Genomic DNA, 12133 nt, shown 5'->3' with positions numbered 1-12133 from the left:
CGGCCTTAGGAGACACACTTATGTCTGAGGATGTAAACAAAGCACAGATTAACCTAGTGACCCACAGCCCAAAGCCTGCTGGTAGCTTATTAAAGAATACACATCATTCATCACACACGCTTCACATGTTCAAACGCACACGGAACAAATGGATGACAACGTACGTATTCAAAGTTTTCCCCTGCTCGTCTAACCGATGAATGTGTTTTCATTTGGCTTAGCGGAGGAAATGAGATAACAGGAAAACTAAACAGTAGAACAGAAGACCACTAACCCCAGCATATAAAACATACCTTTAAAAAGTGTTTACAAAATACAGGGAAGTTGTTTGTATAGAAACTCAATGTCCTTAAAGCTGCTGGAGAAGAAAATACATAGTGCAGGACTTAAAAATCAATAAATCAAAGACCATTTGCTCAAAGAAAAAAAAATTGTGAAAGGTTGAAAGTTTATTTTTGATCTCCACTGTAAACATTCTTTACATTTGCATTGTGGGAAGTGTTTTTACTTCATTCTTAATGTGATTTCTTGTGTTTCTTCTCTAAACAACGAGGACACTGATTGGTTTGACTCCATTTATGTTCTAGTTTATTCCCGGTATTCCCCATAATGTCACCTCACTCTGAAAAACATTACATTTTGGCCAGATTTGGATCTTTCCATGTCATCCCAAAATAAACATCCTCCATTCCTTTGCCAAAACTTTCAGAAAAAAGCACCAGAAAAGTGTTAGGAAGTCACTTTGGCAGAGTGTTTCAGACAAACACAAGAAATCACAGTAAGAATGAAGTAAAAACTCTTTGCATTCATCTACAGGACTCTAGATCCCACAATGCAACACGCAAAACAAAACGTTCATTGGGCAACTGCAAACCTTTCAACAAATCTTCATATTATTGATGTATAAAAACCTAGAGTATGTATTTATCTGATAACAACAGCTTTCAAAGGCCACATTAAAAGTGGGCTGTACCAGAATAAACAAAGCACTTGTTCCTAATCAATGTCAATGACAACATACCGATCAAAGAGAATCTGACAAAAAAGAAGCAAAGCAGTCACCGTGGGTACAAACATGTAGGACTGAACTATATTGTGTTGACTTTTTTGGACACAGTGCATATATATTACGGTATATATAGTAGAGTCTGTAATAGACTGCTTGAATCAGAGATTTTAGATGCTGGCAGATATAATCCGATAATCTTTTTTTATGCTAATATCTGACCGATATCCATTATCAATATTGGATCAGGACACCCCTAGTCAGGGGGTCTGCTGGTGCCTCTCTCCAGCTCTAAATAGGCTTTCTCATACACTTTCTCATACATTTAAAATGAAAAAGAAAGAAAAGATCTTTCTTTTATTGGTTATTTGTTGGCCACAAAAGTTCAAAGCTTTTTTTCTTTTTTTTTTTTTAAACATCTCTTAGGAAAAATATCCGTATGAGTGCAATGTGCATTTAATTTGAAAATGCCAGAGAATGAGGATTGAAGAGCCAAACTTCCATATTTTCTCCAACAGAAGAGTGAACTGCAGAGATTTGAATCCATGTGGAAAACAGGTGAGACGTGAACACAACAGCCTGAGATCTCACACATTAACACACACCTGCTTTGCCCTGGGAGTTCTAATAATATTCAGTCTTTGTACAGCGTTCCCTGAAGTCCTCACAAACCCCAAGCTACGCAGACAGAGACTAATTTGTTTTACACACAGTAGTGGCGCTCATCACCAGTACTGGGATATATGTTATAGGAATATAGGACAGAATCTCCTGTAGAGTCTGCAACTACTTTTTTCAAAGGGATCCTCAATTCTACCCTTCAATTTCAATTTGAAACCATTTGGCTCTGGGAGGAAGCAAAGAGATGTGAATAATTACATAAAAGCATAAAATACATCGAAAACAACAAATCTTTTTTAGGAGCCTGCTAGCTTGGCATACGTAGCATGAGTTCTCACTGTGATCAAAGATACAGAAGGATGAGGGGAACCATTTAAACTCTTTCAAGATGCCATTCAAAACATGTATACGCACAAATAATGAGCTGATTGGCCCAGGGGCAGGACAACAACAAAACCACACCCACATCAAATGTTTACCCAATCGCAGAATGGGAACGAGAGAAAAACTGACCGTGTTTTGTTATCACTGAAGTATGAAAGACAACAAAGTTCTGTTCTCTTAAAATACGTAACAGCATTTGATAGATGAGTTCAGAAACCAGTGTGACACCAGTTCATGTATCAGAAAGAAACCAGTCCAAAACTACAGTTAAAATCAGTGTAAATCAGAAGCAACCCAGTCCAAAGTCCAGCATAAAACCAGTCTAAAGAACTGTGTGAAACCCAGTGTGACAACAGTTCAAGTATCAGAAGAAACCAGTGCAAAAACTATAGTTAAACATAAAATGAATGTAAATCCAGTCCAAAACAAAATATAAAAGCAGTCTAAAGAACTATGTGAAACCCATTTAAACCCAGTGTGACACCAGTTCAAGTATCAGAAGGAAACCATTCCACTAAGACTATAGGTGAAAATCAGTGTAAATCCAGTCAGAAAACCTGCAAGAAACCAGTAAGAACTGTGTGAAAGCAATTTAAAGCCAGTGTGACACCAGTTCAAGTAGAAGAAGGAAACCAGTCCAAAAAATATAGTTAAAATCAGTGTAAATTCAGTCCAAAACCAAGTATAAAACCAGTATAAATAACTGTGTGAAACCCATTTAAACTCAACGTGACACCTGTTCAAGCATCAGAAGGAAACCTGTCTAAGTAGGAGTGTGACGCTATCTCGATACGGCGTTATATCACAATATTTTCCCGCACGATCGATTATCGATATGCTCCCACTAAGTATCGATTTTTTTATTTTTTTTTCCAAAACCTTTTCTGCTTTTCCACTAAAATGTGCAGGTACGTCTTCACAGAAATTTTGTCACTGTTGATGGAACCAATATATTGTTTACTGGAATATTGCACTATACTGGTGTAACTGGTAAGAAAGACCCTATTTTTTGTTTACACAAAGCACTATTGGAGATAGTTATTTGTTTACATTAGTATGTTGACACTTATTTACAGAAATGTTGCACTAAAATAGTGTCACTGTTCATAGGACAATTTATTGTCTTTCAGAGATATAAAATAAAAATTGTATTTTTTCACTTAATCTTTTTTTTCTTGTTATGTCATAGATTATCGTAGATTGATTTCTGACCAATATATCGATAATCACAGTATCGTCACATCGTGAGATAATCGTTATCGTGAGCTTTGTATCGCATCATATCGTGAGGTGCCCAGAGGTTCTCACACCTACTACTAAGGTGAAAATCAGTGTCAATCCAGTCCAAAACCAAGCATAAAGAACTGTGTGAAACTCATTTAAATCCAGTGTGACACCAGTTCAAAGTCTCACAAGACCCACCAGTGCAAACACCAATGTGAAAGCAGTCCGCTAACCAGTGTGAAATAACTATAAAATCACGCGTGAAACCACGATGACAGATGTTTAATCCAGTGTGACATCGCTTCTGTTGTGTGTGGATCCTGAACCAAAGTCAGGCTCAGAGCGGTGATAATGGTGGGACGTGAAAGGACACACACTGTTTCCAGGCTTGTCTAAACATGTGCTGCACATTTCCAGCACTGTCAGGCTGCCAAACATCCCAGTGACAACAGCAGAAGTCCCTGAACCAGTCAGCCAGCTCTGACTGACTGGTTGAACCATGCCAGGCTGACTCACTCACTCACTGTTTGTGTTCCTCCATTCAGCAGCAGCTGTTCCTCTCATTCACGCAATCACATCCTCACCTCTGAATGCTCTGCAAAGGTGAGTCTGTAATCGCTCACTGCACAAAATCATCATCTGGTTATCACAGAAACATGATGGAAAATCATCAAAAACTCTGAATTCATTTCACACATTACTGGTTTGATTAGGTGTACTTTGGTTTTTTGATGAACCAGTGAAAACTAGTGTGACATAGGGCTGAGAAATATGGACCAAACCTAGGGCTGAACAATTTTGAATAATAATCTAATTGCAATTTTTCTTACTCAATATTGCAATTGCGATTTAATATGCATTTATTTTTTCAAGGGCCTCTTGTCGTGTGTTTTTCAATGAACACAATCTGTTTCCTAATAAACAGTTTCAGATTTATTTAAACATTAAATAAATATAAAATGTACATTTTAAAGCACAGATTACAACAATAAAGCAAACAAGTCTGTGGCTTTACCTCTTCAACATATCTAACTAACTTCACATTTCATAAAACACAAATCAGCTTTAATCAAACATGACACCAGTTTAAATCCAGTGAAACCACAGCAAAACAACCTCAAAACTAGTGTGACACCAGTTTAAAACCAGTGTGAACACCTGTCCAAAAAGCAGTGTGAAGTTAGTCCAAAATACAGCATTAGACGTCTTAAAAAAAACCCAAAAAAAACAATTTACAAATACAACTCCATGTTCAAGAAGGTTCAAATAAAAGTGTGACACCAGTTTATGCAGTATGAAAGCAGTTTGAAGCCAAAGTAAAACAACCTTAAAATCAGTGTAACACCAATTTAAAACCAGTTGGAAACCAGTGTGAGATCACTTTGAATCCAGTGTGACACTGGTTTAAAAACCATAGCCTCTTCTAGATAAACATTTTAATGGTACCAGTCATTTATTCATTTAATTACAGTAAATTATCCCTAGTCGTCTGCAATAACTGAACATTTCTATCAAACCCGTCAGAAAAGGCAGAAAGAGGCAAATGGACACAAACCAGTGAACAAAGCAAATATACTGGAGTGACTGGTTTTACAAATCACATAAACATGGGAAGATTCTCACATACAGCAGAGTGTAATAATTACAGTATGTGGGTGAACACTTAATACAATTACAGTTATATATATATATATTTTTTTTACGTGATGCCAATACAAAAGAGCAAGGTGTGTAGCAAACTAAACGTCATTCAAGTTCACACAAGTTAAAGGTTGTTGAGCCGCGCACGCACGCACGCATATATATATATATATATATATATATATATATTTTTTATTTTTTTTTTAATTACAGTTATTTATTTTTTAACGTGATGCGATATGAAAGATTTTAAGTCAAAAGAATTTTTTTTTTTTTTCAACCTTAATTTAACAAGGAAAGTCTTTTCCACTACAGGAGACATTGTACAAAGATGTGCACTGAAACCTGGGCATGTTGAGCAGCTCGTGTTTTTTCAATAAAATCTAAAAAGAAAGTACTAACATTACTACAGTACTACATTTATTTATTGTTCTAGGCATAAATACCTCAGTTAAGTTGCACTAAAGTCAAAGTTGGTTTAAAAGCCACAGGCAGATTGTATGTAATTTATTTTATTTTAAGTTGTTGGCACATGGCATGGTAAAGCCAATGTTTTGAGTGAAAAATATGCCAATAAAATATATTTCATACATAATGTTCTAATGAAGGTGAACACATTTACAGATGAGTTGTTTCTTAAGTCATATATATATTAAAAAATCGCAATAATCGCCTTAAACTTTAATATCGGGATTATATCGTATCACCAGATGCCAGGCAATACACACCCCTACTATCTACTATAAGTACTTCCAAGTTTCCCAAGATGCATTTTGAACCCACGACAAAAACCTGAGTCACACTGAGGATAAATAATAAATATATCTGCTGATTCTCCACATTTAAAACTTCTGAAAAGATTTGAAGTGAGAAAGTGACCAAGTAGAATATCAACATGTGCTCATTTCATCCAGAAAACTCACGTACACACATTTTATTCCCACATTTTAGAGATTTTCAGAGACCCTCCACTGTGCTCCTGATAAAACTTCCTGTTAACTTCAAAACACACAAAAGTGTTAAACTAATGGAAGACCAGAAAAGATGCTTTTATTTTGAAAAGTGGATATTTGATTTTTAGCCTGAAACCGGCATCAGGACCATTCTACATTCTGCTCGCAATGCATCATGGGACGGTTGAGTGTGTCCCCATATAGTATACAGTACATCCGGGTATTTCTCACATACTCAATCTTTTTATACTATTTAATGTGAACTATAGGGCTGGGTATCGCCAGGTGCTTCACAATACAATATATCATGATATATTTTCCACTATAACAATACCGCGATACGGCAATAATCAATATATCGCGGGAAATTTAATCCACGATATGTCACAATATCTGTGTCACGGAAGAAATTCAGAATTTATCGACTGCACTAAATCCATTTCAAAGGAATTATAAAACATTGTCAAACAATTACACATGAGTGATAGCCAAGTAAAAGAAAGTGTAAGTTAAAGTAATTAAATGATTTCATTAAATAGCCACTAAATAAAAAAAAAAAGTAAAACACTAAATAATAACTAAAAAATAAAGGATATAGAAGTTAAAATCAAAGTCAGCTTTATTGTAGATTCCACTATTTGGACAAGACGTAGAGAATTTAAATTACTGTTTTAAATTCATTTTTGTGTTTTTAAATTAAAAACATTTACAAACACAAAAACACGACAATGTAGAATATGTAAATTATAGAGACAGAAACAACAACAAGTATTTATAATATGTACAGTGACTTTACAGATATGAATATGAAAATAAATATGTGTAAACACAACTATAATATATATAACAATAATAATAAAAATGTAACCATATTTTCATTTTGTGGCTTGATATTTAATTATTTCTACTTAGATCACATACAATGTAATATTTAAATTGTGCATATTTTTAATTTTAGTAAAACATTTTATACATTTTATTAATGGACCTTAAAAAATATTTCTTTATTTTTTTATTTTTATATAATAATTAGCAGGAGATTAAATGTCATATTTGAACAAATAACACTGCACTGGCCTCAGAAACCTTTTAGGTCCATTTCCATTCATTTAGAGTTAAACTGTTAAACACGTTTACAACTGCTATGTTTTAAATGAGGACTGACAAAATATGAAATGCAAGTTTAGTTATGTATTTAGATGATAAGTGGAATAAAAACAAGCGTCTGCAGCAAACGATACAAACCTCTGAAACAACAAAAATGAAGTCCCATTGAGAAAGCAGCAGAAATGCTCCTCAGAGGAGAACTTTACAGTGACTTTATGACTCATAAACTGCTTTTATGTTTCTACTGCAGCTGTGAAAACACTCAGACAAGCTCCTCAGACCAACATTACTATGGAAGTAAAGAGTGTGTGTTTGGATTCTCCTGAAAGCATCACGAGGAGGAGGAGGTGCTCCTCAGCGTGTGGGCCGAGACCTAACAGAAGGCCGTAGGGCTGGGCGATCTCGGGATTTTCTCTTAAAATGGCTAAAAACTCTATAAATCTAGATCATTTTAATGCAAATCAAGTCAACCCAGAAAGACAATTTGGGTTAAATTTGCTGATGCAAAATGCCACACAGACATATTTATTAACAAACAGCTGCATACATGTGCCACTTTAGTCTTATACTCCTCTAAGGGACAGCATGTGTGAGTGAGCTCTGTAGTGTGTTTAGGGGACGGTCTGGGTTAGGATGCACTCAGTGATCCATCTAACTGTGATTTTTATTCTGTTTTGAGAAGTAGAGAAAGCAGAGACTCCTAAAATGAGTATTTTAATACAAAATGAGCTATAATATATATATATATTGGTATACTGTAGGCCAGTGTTTCTCAAACATGGGTACACCCCTTGGGGTGTTTCTCAAATGTACTCAGGCTGAACTACATACTGTTTCATTTCCCTTATTTACTAAGTGAGATTCATTAAAATGTGTGTTAAAATTCATTATGATCTATAGTTGTTGTTTTCACAGTATTCTGAACACACTGGCCACGTTTACATAGGAACTTTAATTCCTCTTTAAAGCAGAATAAAAGTCAATTCCTCTTCAACCTGACCTTGTAAACACTTCATTGCTGATGCTAATTTAATTCTGAATTAAACTTAATTCCGAATTAGGTGGCTGGTTTATCTCATTTATAATTCTGAATTAAATAATTCCTTTTTCTTGTAAACAGTTAACAACACTTAAATCCGCTTTAAGTTAATTCCGGCCATTTTGCACATGTACGACTTGCGGCAATGACGCGCTGGGTGATGACATAATCCAACATGGCTGCTCGGAATAGAGCAGACACTATTCAAAAAGAGACTTAAAAGTAGGGATGTGAAAAAAAAATAAATCGATTTCACAATATATCGCGATTTTTTGGGTGCCGATTTTAAATAGTTTTTTTTCATTTAAAAATCCATTTTTTATTTTTTTATTTTTGATATTTGGCAGTGTGTAATGCCTGCAATATTTATGTATACACAGACATTTTATTTTCATATAATCTGTTCAGATCAGTGCTTAAACTGATACAAAAAGATAAAATATTTCTTCTTATTTTTATGCATTATCAGTAACTCAGGGTGATTTATCCTTAACGTTCTCACTTACAGTTGTTACAATGCCGTCATTATGTTGTCATGGTTACTTTGAGACTTCTACACAGTAGTTTCAGTGAAAAGAAACTTGTTGCACTTTATTTTATGATGGCAGTGTGTAACACTGAAGTTTCTTATTTTCAGTGAAAATGTGCAAAAACACTAATGATAAATTATAAATAGGATGTTTTGAAGCAAATAGTTTTGACTCAATTTGTCCTCAAAATGATCAATATCTTCTGATGAACATACACAGACACTTGATTTTTCATCTCTATGTTTAATTTTGATATTAACTGGGTAGAATATTGTGATAATATCGTATCGTGACCCATGTATCGCGATACGTATTGTATCGCAACATCCTTGCCAATACTCACCCCTACTGAAAAGATATAATGAAAAAAGTGGATGGACGGAGGTATAAACATGCAGACATTCACATGGACTTATTAAACACACAGAGATCAGCAAATGAAACAGACTTCATTGGACGGGTGATACTAAAACCCAGAGACGGAGTAAATACGTCCCCGTACGGCTGCACAGGCTGTAATATCACTAAGTTTATCATTGTAACAGTTGTTAGAGCTACTATCTATTTACCAGGGAGCAGCTATTTATTACTGGTTATTGTTTTCTGGAGTTTTACTGGGATTTATTTACTGGTGATTAGTCCATATCTCTCCTCCACTCCATGGACCAATGTGTTATTGTTGAGCTGTTGCTTCAAATCTACAATCAAAATAAAGGTGAAAACAGTTCTCATGTGTGGTGTTCTGTGTTACAGTCGACAATAAAATGTTTAATGTGTGTTTCTCCCGATAGACGCGTTACATCATGTTCTCCCACTGTCCAATCAGAGCCTTCCTAACCCCCAGATCTAAAGCAGAATTAACTAGAGCCCAATAAAGCAGTTTTCCATGTAAACCTCAGTGCGGGAATTACTGTTACCATGTAAACACAAAGCAGAACACTTTAATTCTGAACTGTGTAATTCGGAATAACTAATTCCAAATTAAAAAAACATCATGTAACCGTGGCCACTGTTGTAGTCAGACAAAGCGGTTCAGAAATATTCAGAAATAACAGAAAGTTTGAGAACCACTGATATAGGCGATATTGTAATTTTCTACATCGAAACATAGAAAACTTGATATACTGCATCTTGAATCTTGATATATTTCCCAGCTCTAGTTGTCTGTGCAAAATTAAGATAAATAAACAGATTTACACACACTAGGGCTGGGCCCTATATCTATCTATCTATATATATATATATATATATATAAATCTTATTTTGTTTTAAAACACTTGTTTTAGGAGTCGCTGCTTTCTCTACTTGTCAGAACAGCAATAAAATCACAGTTAGATGCATTACTGAGTGTGTCCAGACCTTTATCTAAAGAACTCACTCACACATGCTGTCCCTTATAAGAGAAAAAGACTAAAGTGTCACATATTATGCAGCTGTTTGTTAATAAATGTACGTGTGGCATTTTGCACCAGCAGATTTAACTCAGATTTGTATTTTTTGAAAAGACTGAGTTAAAAATAACCAGATTGATGTATCGGAATTTTAAAAAATACATATTGAGATGTAAGTTTTGGTCCATATTGCCCAGCCCTAATTGTATGTTTGATATTGAGCACATCAGTAAGAGCACAGTAACATGTTTAAGTAGCTGCAGCGTCACACACTCAGGATGTAAAAATGTGTTTTCATGAGGTTTTAAAAAAAGCTCTTTATAGATTTTATCTTTATATACTAGTTGAAAACAGTCATGTGAGAAATTACTAATAAAGTTTATAAAAAATAAAAAAGTTCATGGAGATGATCAGACTATTTGATCCAGAAACACGTCTGGTTTGTGGCTCATTTAATCCAGTGGTTTTAGTTGAACTATATTTATATTTAACAAAGTGAAAGTATAAAAATACAGTTGTTTAAGATTGTGTCGTTTTAGTTTTTCAATAATAATGAAGACAGTTCTAAAATCTATTTACCTTTTTTCCAGAAATTTCAGGTGACCCCACATGGGGTCCCGAACCCAGGGTTGAAAAACTTTGATTTAGAAGCTCCTTAATAGATTTATTTCTATAGTTTTTCACAATTCTGGTGATTTCACACCTGAGGTGGGACCAAGACTATTTGTTAATTTTCTACTCTCTCTCTCTCTCTAGTACCCCCTAATGTACCATTGCGTACACCTTGTGGTACACGTACCCCCATTTGAGAAACACAGTTCTAATCAAGATCATTTCCATCATCATTATAATGATTATCATTTGTAACTAAAAATAAACAATATAAAATGCCATTTTTTAATGCTTTAAATTGTTAATTTTCCACTCTCTCTCTCCAGTACCCCTAGTGGTACACGTACCCCCATTTGAGAAACACTGATTGAAAACATGTTTAGTTTTTTGACCCTGCCTCTTAAAGGAATCGGAATTGTTGAAATTCAAAGATGCCCAACCCTAGTGTTGTCCGTGCAATATATAAATAAATTAATAAAAAGATTTAAACACACACACAAAACCAAACAAACACATACACACACGCACGCGCGGGTGTCTGACTCACAACGCCCTGCCCTTTAATCTCTGCAGCAAGTTACCAAGAGCCACTGGGTCAAAGCACAGCGATTACTGCACACACACACACACACACACACACACACACACACACACACACACACACAGACACACACACACAGTGCACGCGCACGAGCCTCCTGCAGCGTTGCAGGGAATCGAACCTTTGACCAATGAACCGAGCCCAGGGCAGGACACTTACTTCCCGATGACCTCACACAGCTCGTAGACGTCTTCAAACAGAATGTCGTCGTCCGCCATGGTCCCGTTCCTCATGGGGACCTGGTCCCTCGTCCTGGTCCCGGTGTGTGTGTGTGACACCCAGTGGGTGAGCCGAGCCTAGAGTGTCACAGTCAGGAACCTCTGATCCAGCTCAGGAGTCCACCCCGGTTCCGGTCCACGTCTGCACGGCTACCCGGTACCGAACATCACCGTAAACTCCTCCCACCGAACCGATAGGACTGGGTTAGATCCAGGTGGAAACACTCACACACACACACACTCACTCACATCCTAAACCAAGCCAATAAACCTGGAAACACACTTTACTGCGCACATGCACGCGCACGGTCCCGGTCCGCCTGTCGCGTAAAACCCGGAGTGTTCGCTGCGTAACTCGCACGCGTCACCGCTCCGTCGGATTAACGCATTTTTCTCACACCGTGGCCCGTCTGAGCCAGGCTCCGCCCACCGCGAGCTTTAAGAAACTGCCGCTCCGCCGCCATGTTGGCGCGAGGCTGCTCCACAGGAAGAGCCGTGAGGAGACACCGTTAGAGCCAAGATGGAGGACGGGCGGAGCCACAAGGCTTTAGGAACACCGCAGTTTCCCCGCGGAGTTCCTCACACAGCCACAGCCTCATCTCCTTAAACACAGGCTTACGTTCCTACTCTGAAAAGATAAATATATCCCAGTGAAGTCTGAATTACGACATACAGTACACAAGTACTAATTACGAGATACGGAATAACAACATTAAAAGTTACATTTCTAAGATTTAAAACTTTGATAATGAGATACAAAATGCATACCAATGAGATACAAAATAATAATTAGTGTGTTTAAATAT

The 12133-nt window shown here is 36.4% G+C and overlaps 1 protein-coding gene across 15 annotated transcripts in view; it reads right to left on the bottom strand.

The window, feature by feature from the left end:
• The window catches only part of LOC114454634 (peripheral plasma membrane protein CASK-like), a 131961-nt gene extending 120138 nt beyond the window's left edge, over positions 1-11823 (bottom strand). For 7 of the 15 annotated variants that reach the window (XM_028435192.1, XM_028435195.1, XM_028435198.1 and 4 more), the window contains exon 1: positions 11269-11821. In XM_028435192.1, the coding sequence (XP_028290993.1) occupies positions 11269-11342 (74 nt within the window). In that variant the 5' untranslated portion in view covers positions 11343-11821. Of the gene's footprint in view, positions 1-11268 lie in introns of all 15 variants that reach the window. The other 8 variants (XM_028435194.1, XM_028435197.1, XM_028435201.1 and 5 more) reach the window with 3 other exon arrangements.
• Positions 11824-12133: the final 310 nt, after the last annotated feature.

The sequence above is a fragment of the Gouania willdenowi genome, chromosome 21 (genome assembly GCF_900634775.1).
Source record: "Gouania willdenowi chromosome 21, fGouWil2.1, whole genome shotgun sequence".
Classification (NCBI taxonomy): Eukaryota; Metazoa; Chordata; class Actinopteri; order Blenniiformes; family Gobiesocidae; genus Gouania; species Gouania willdenowi.
This window is presented reverse-complemented; position numbering and strand designations above follow the sequence as displayed.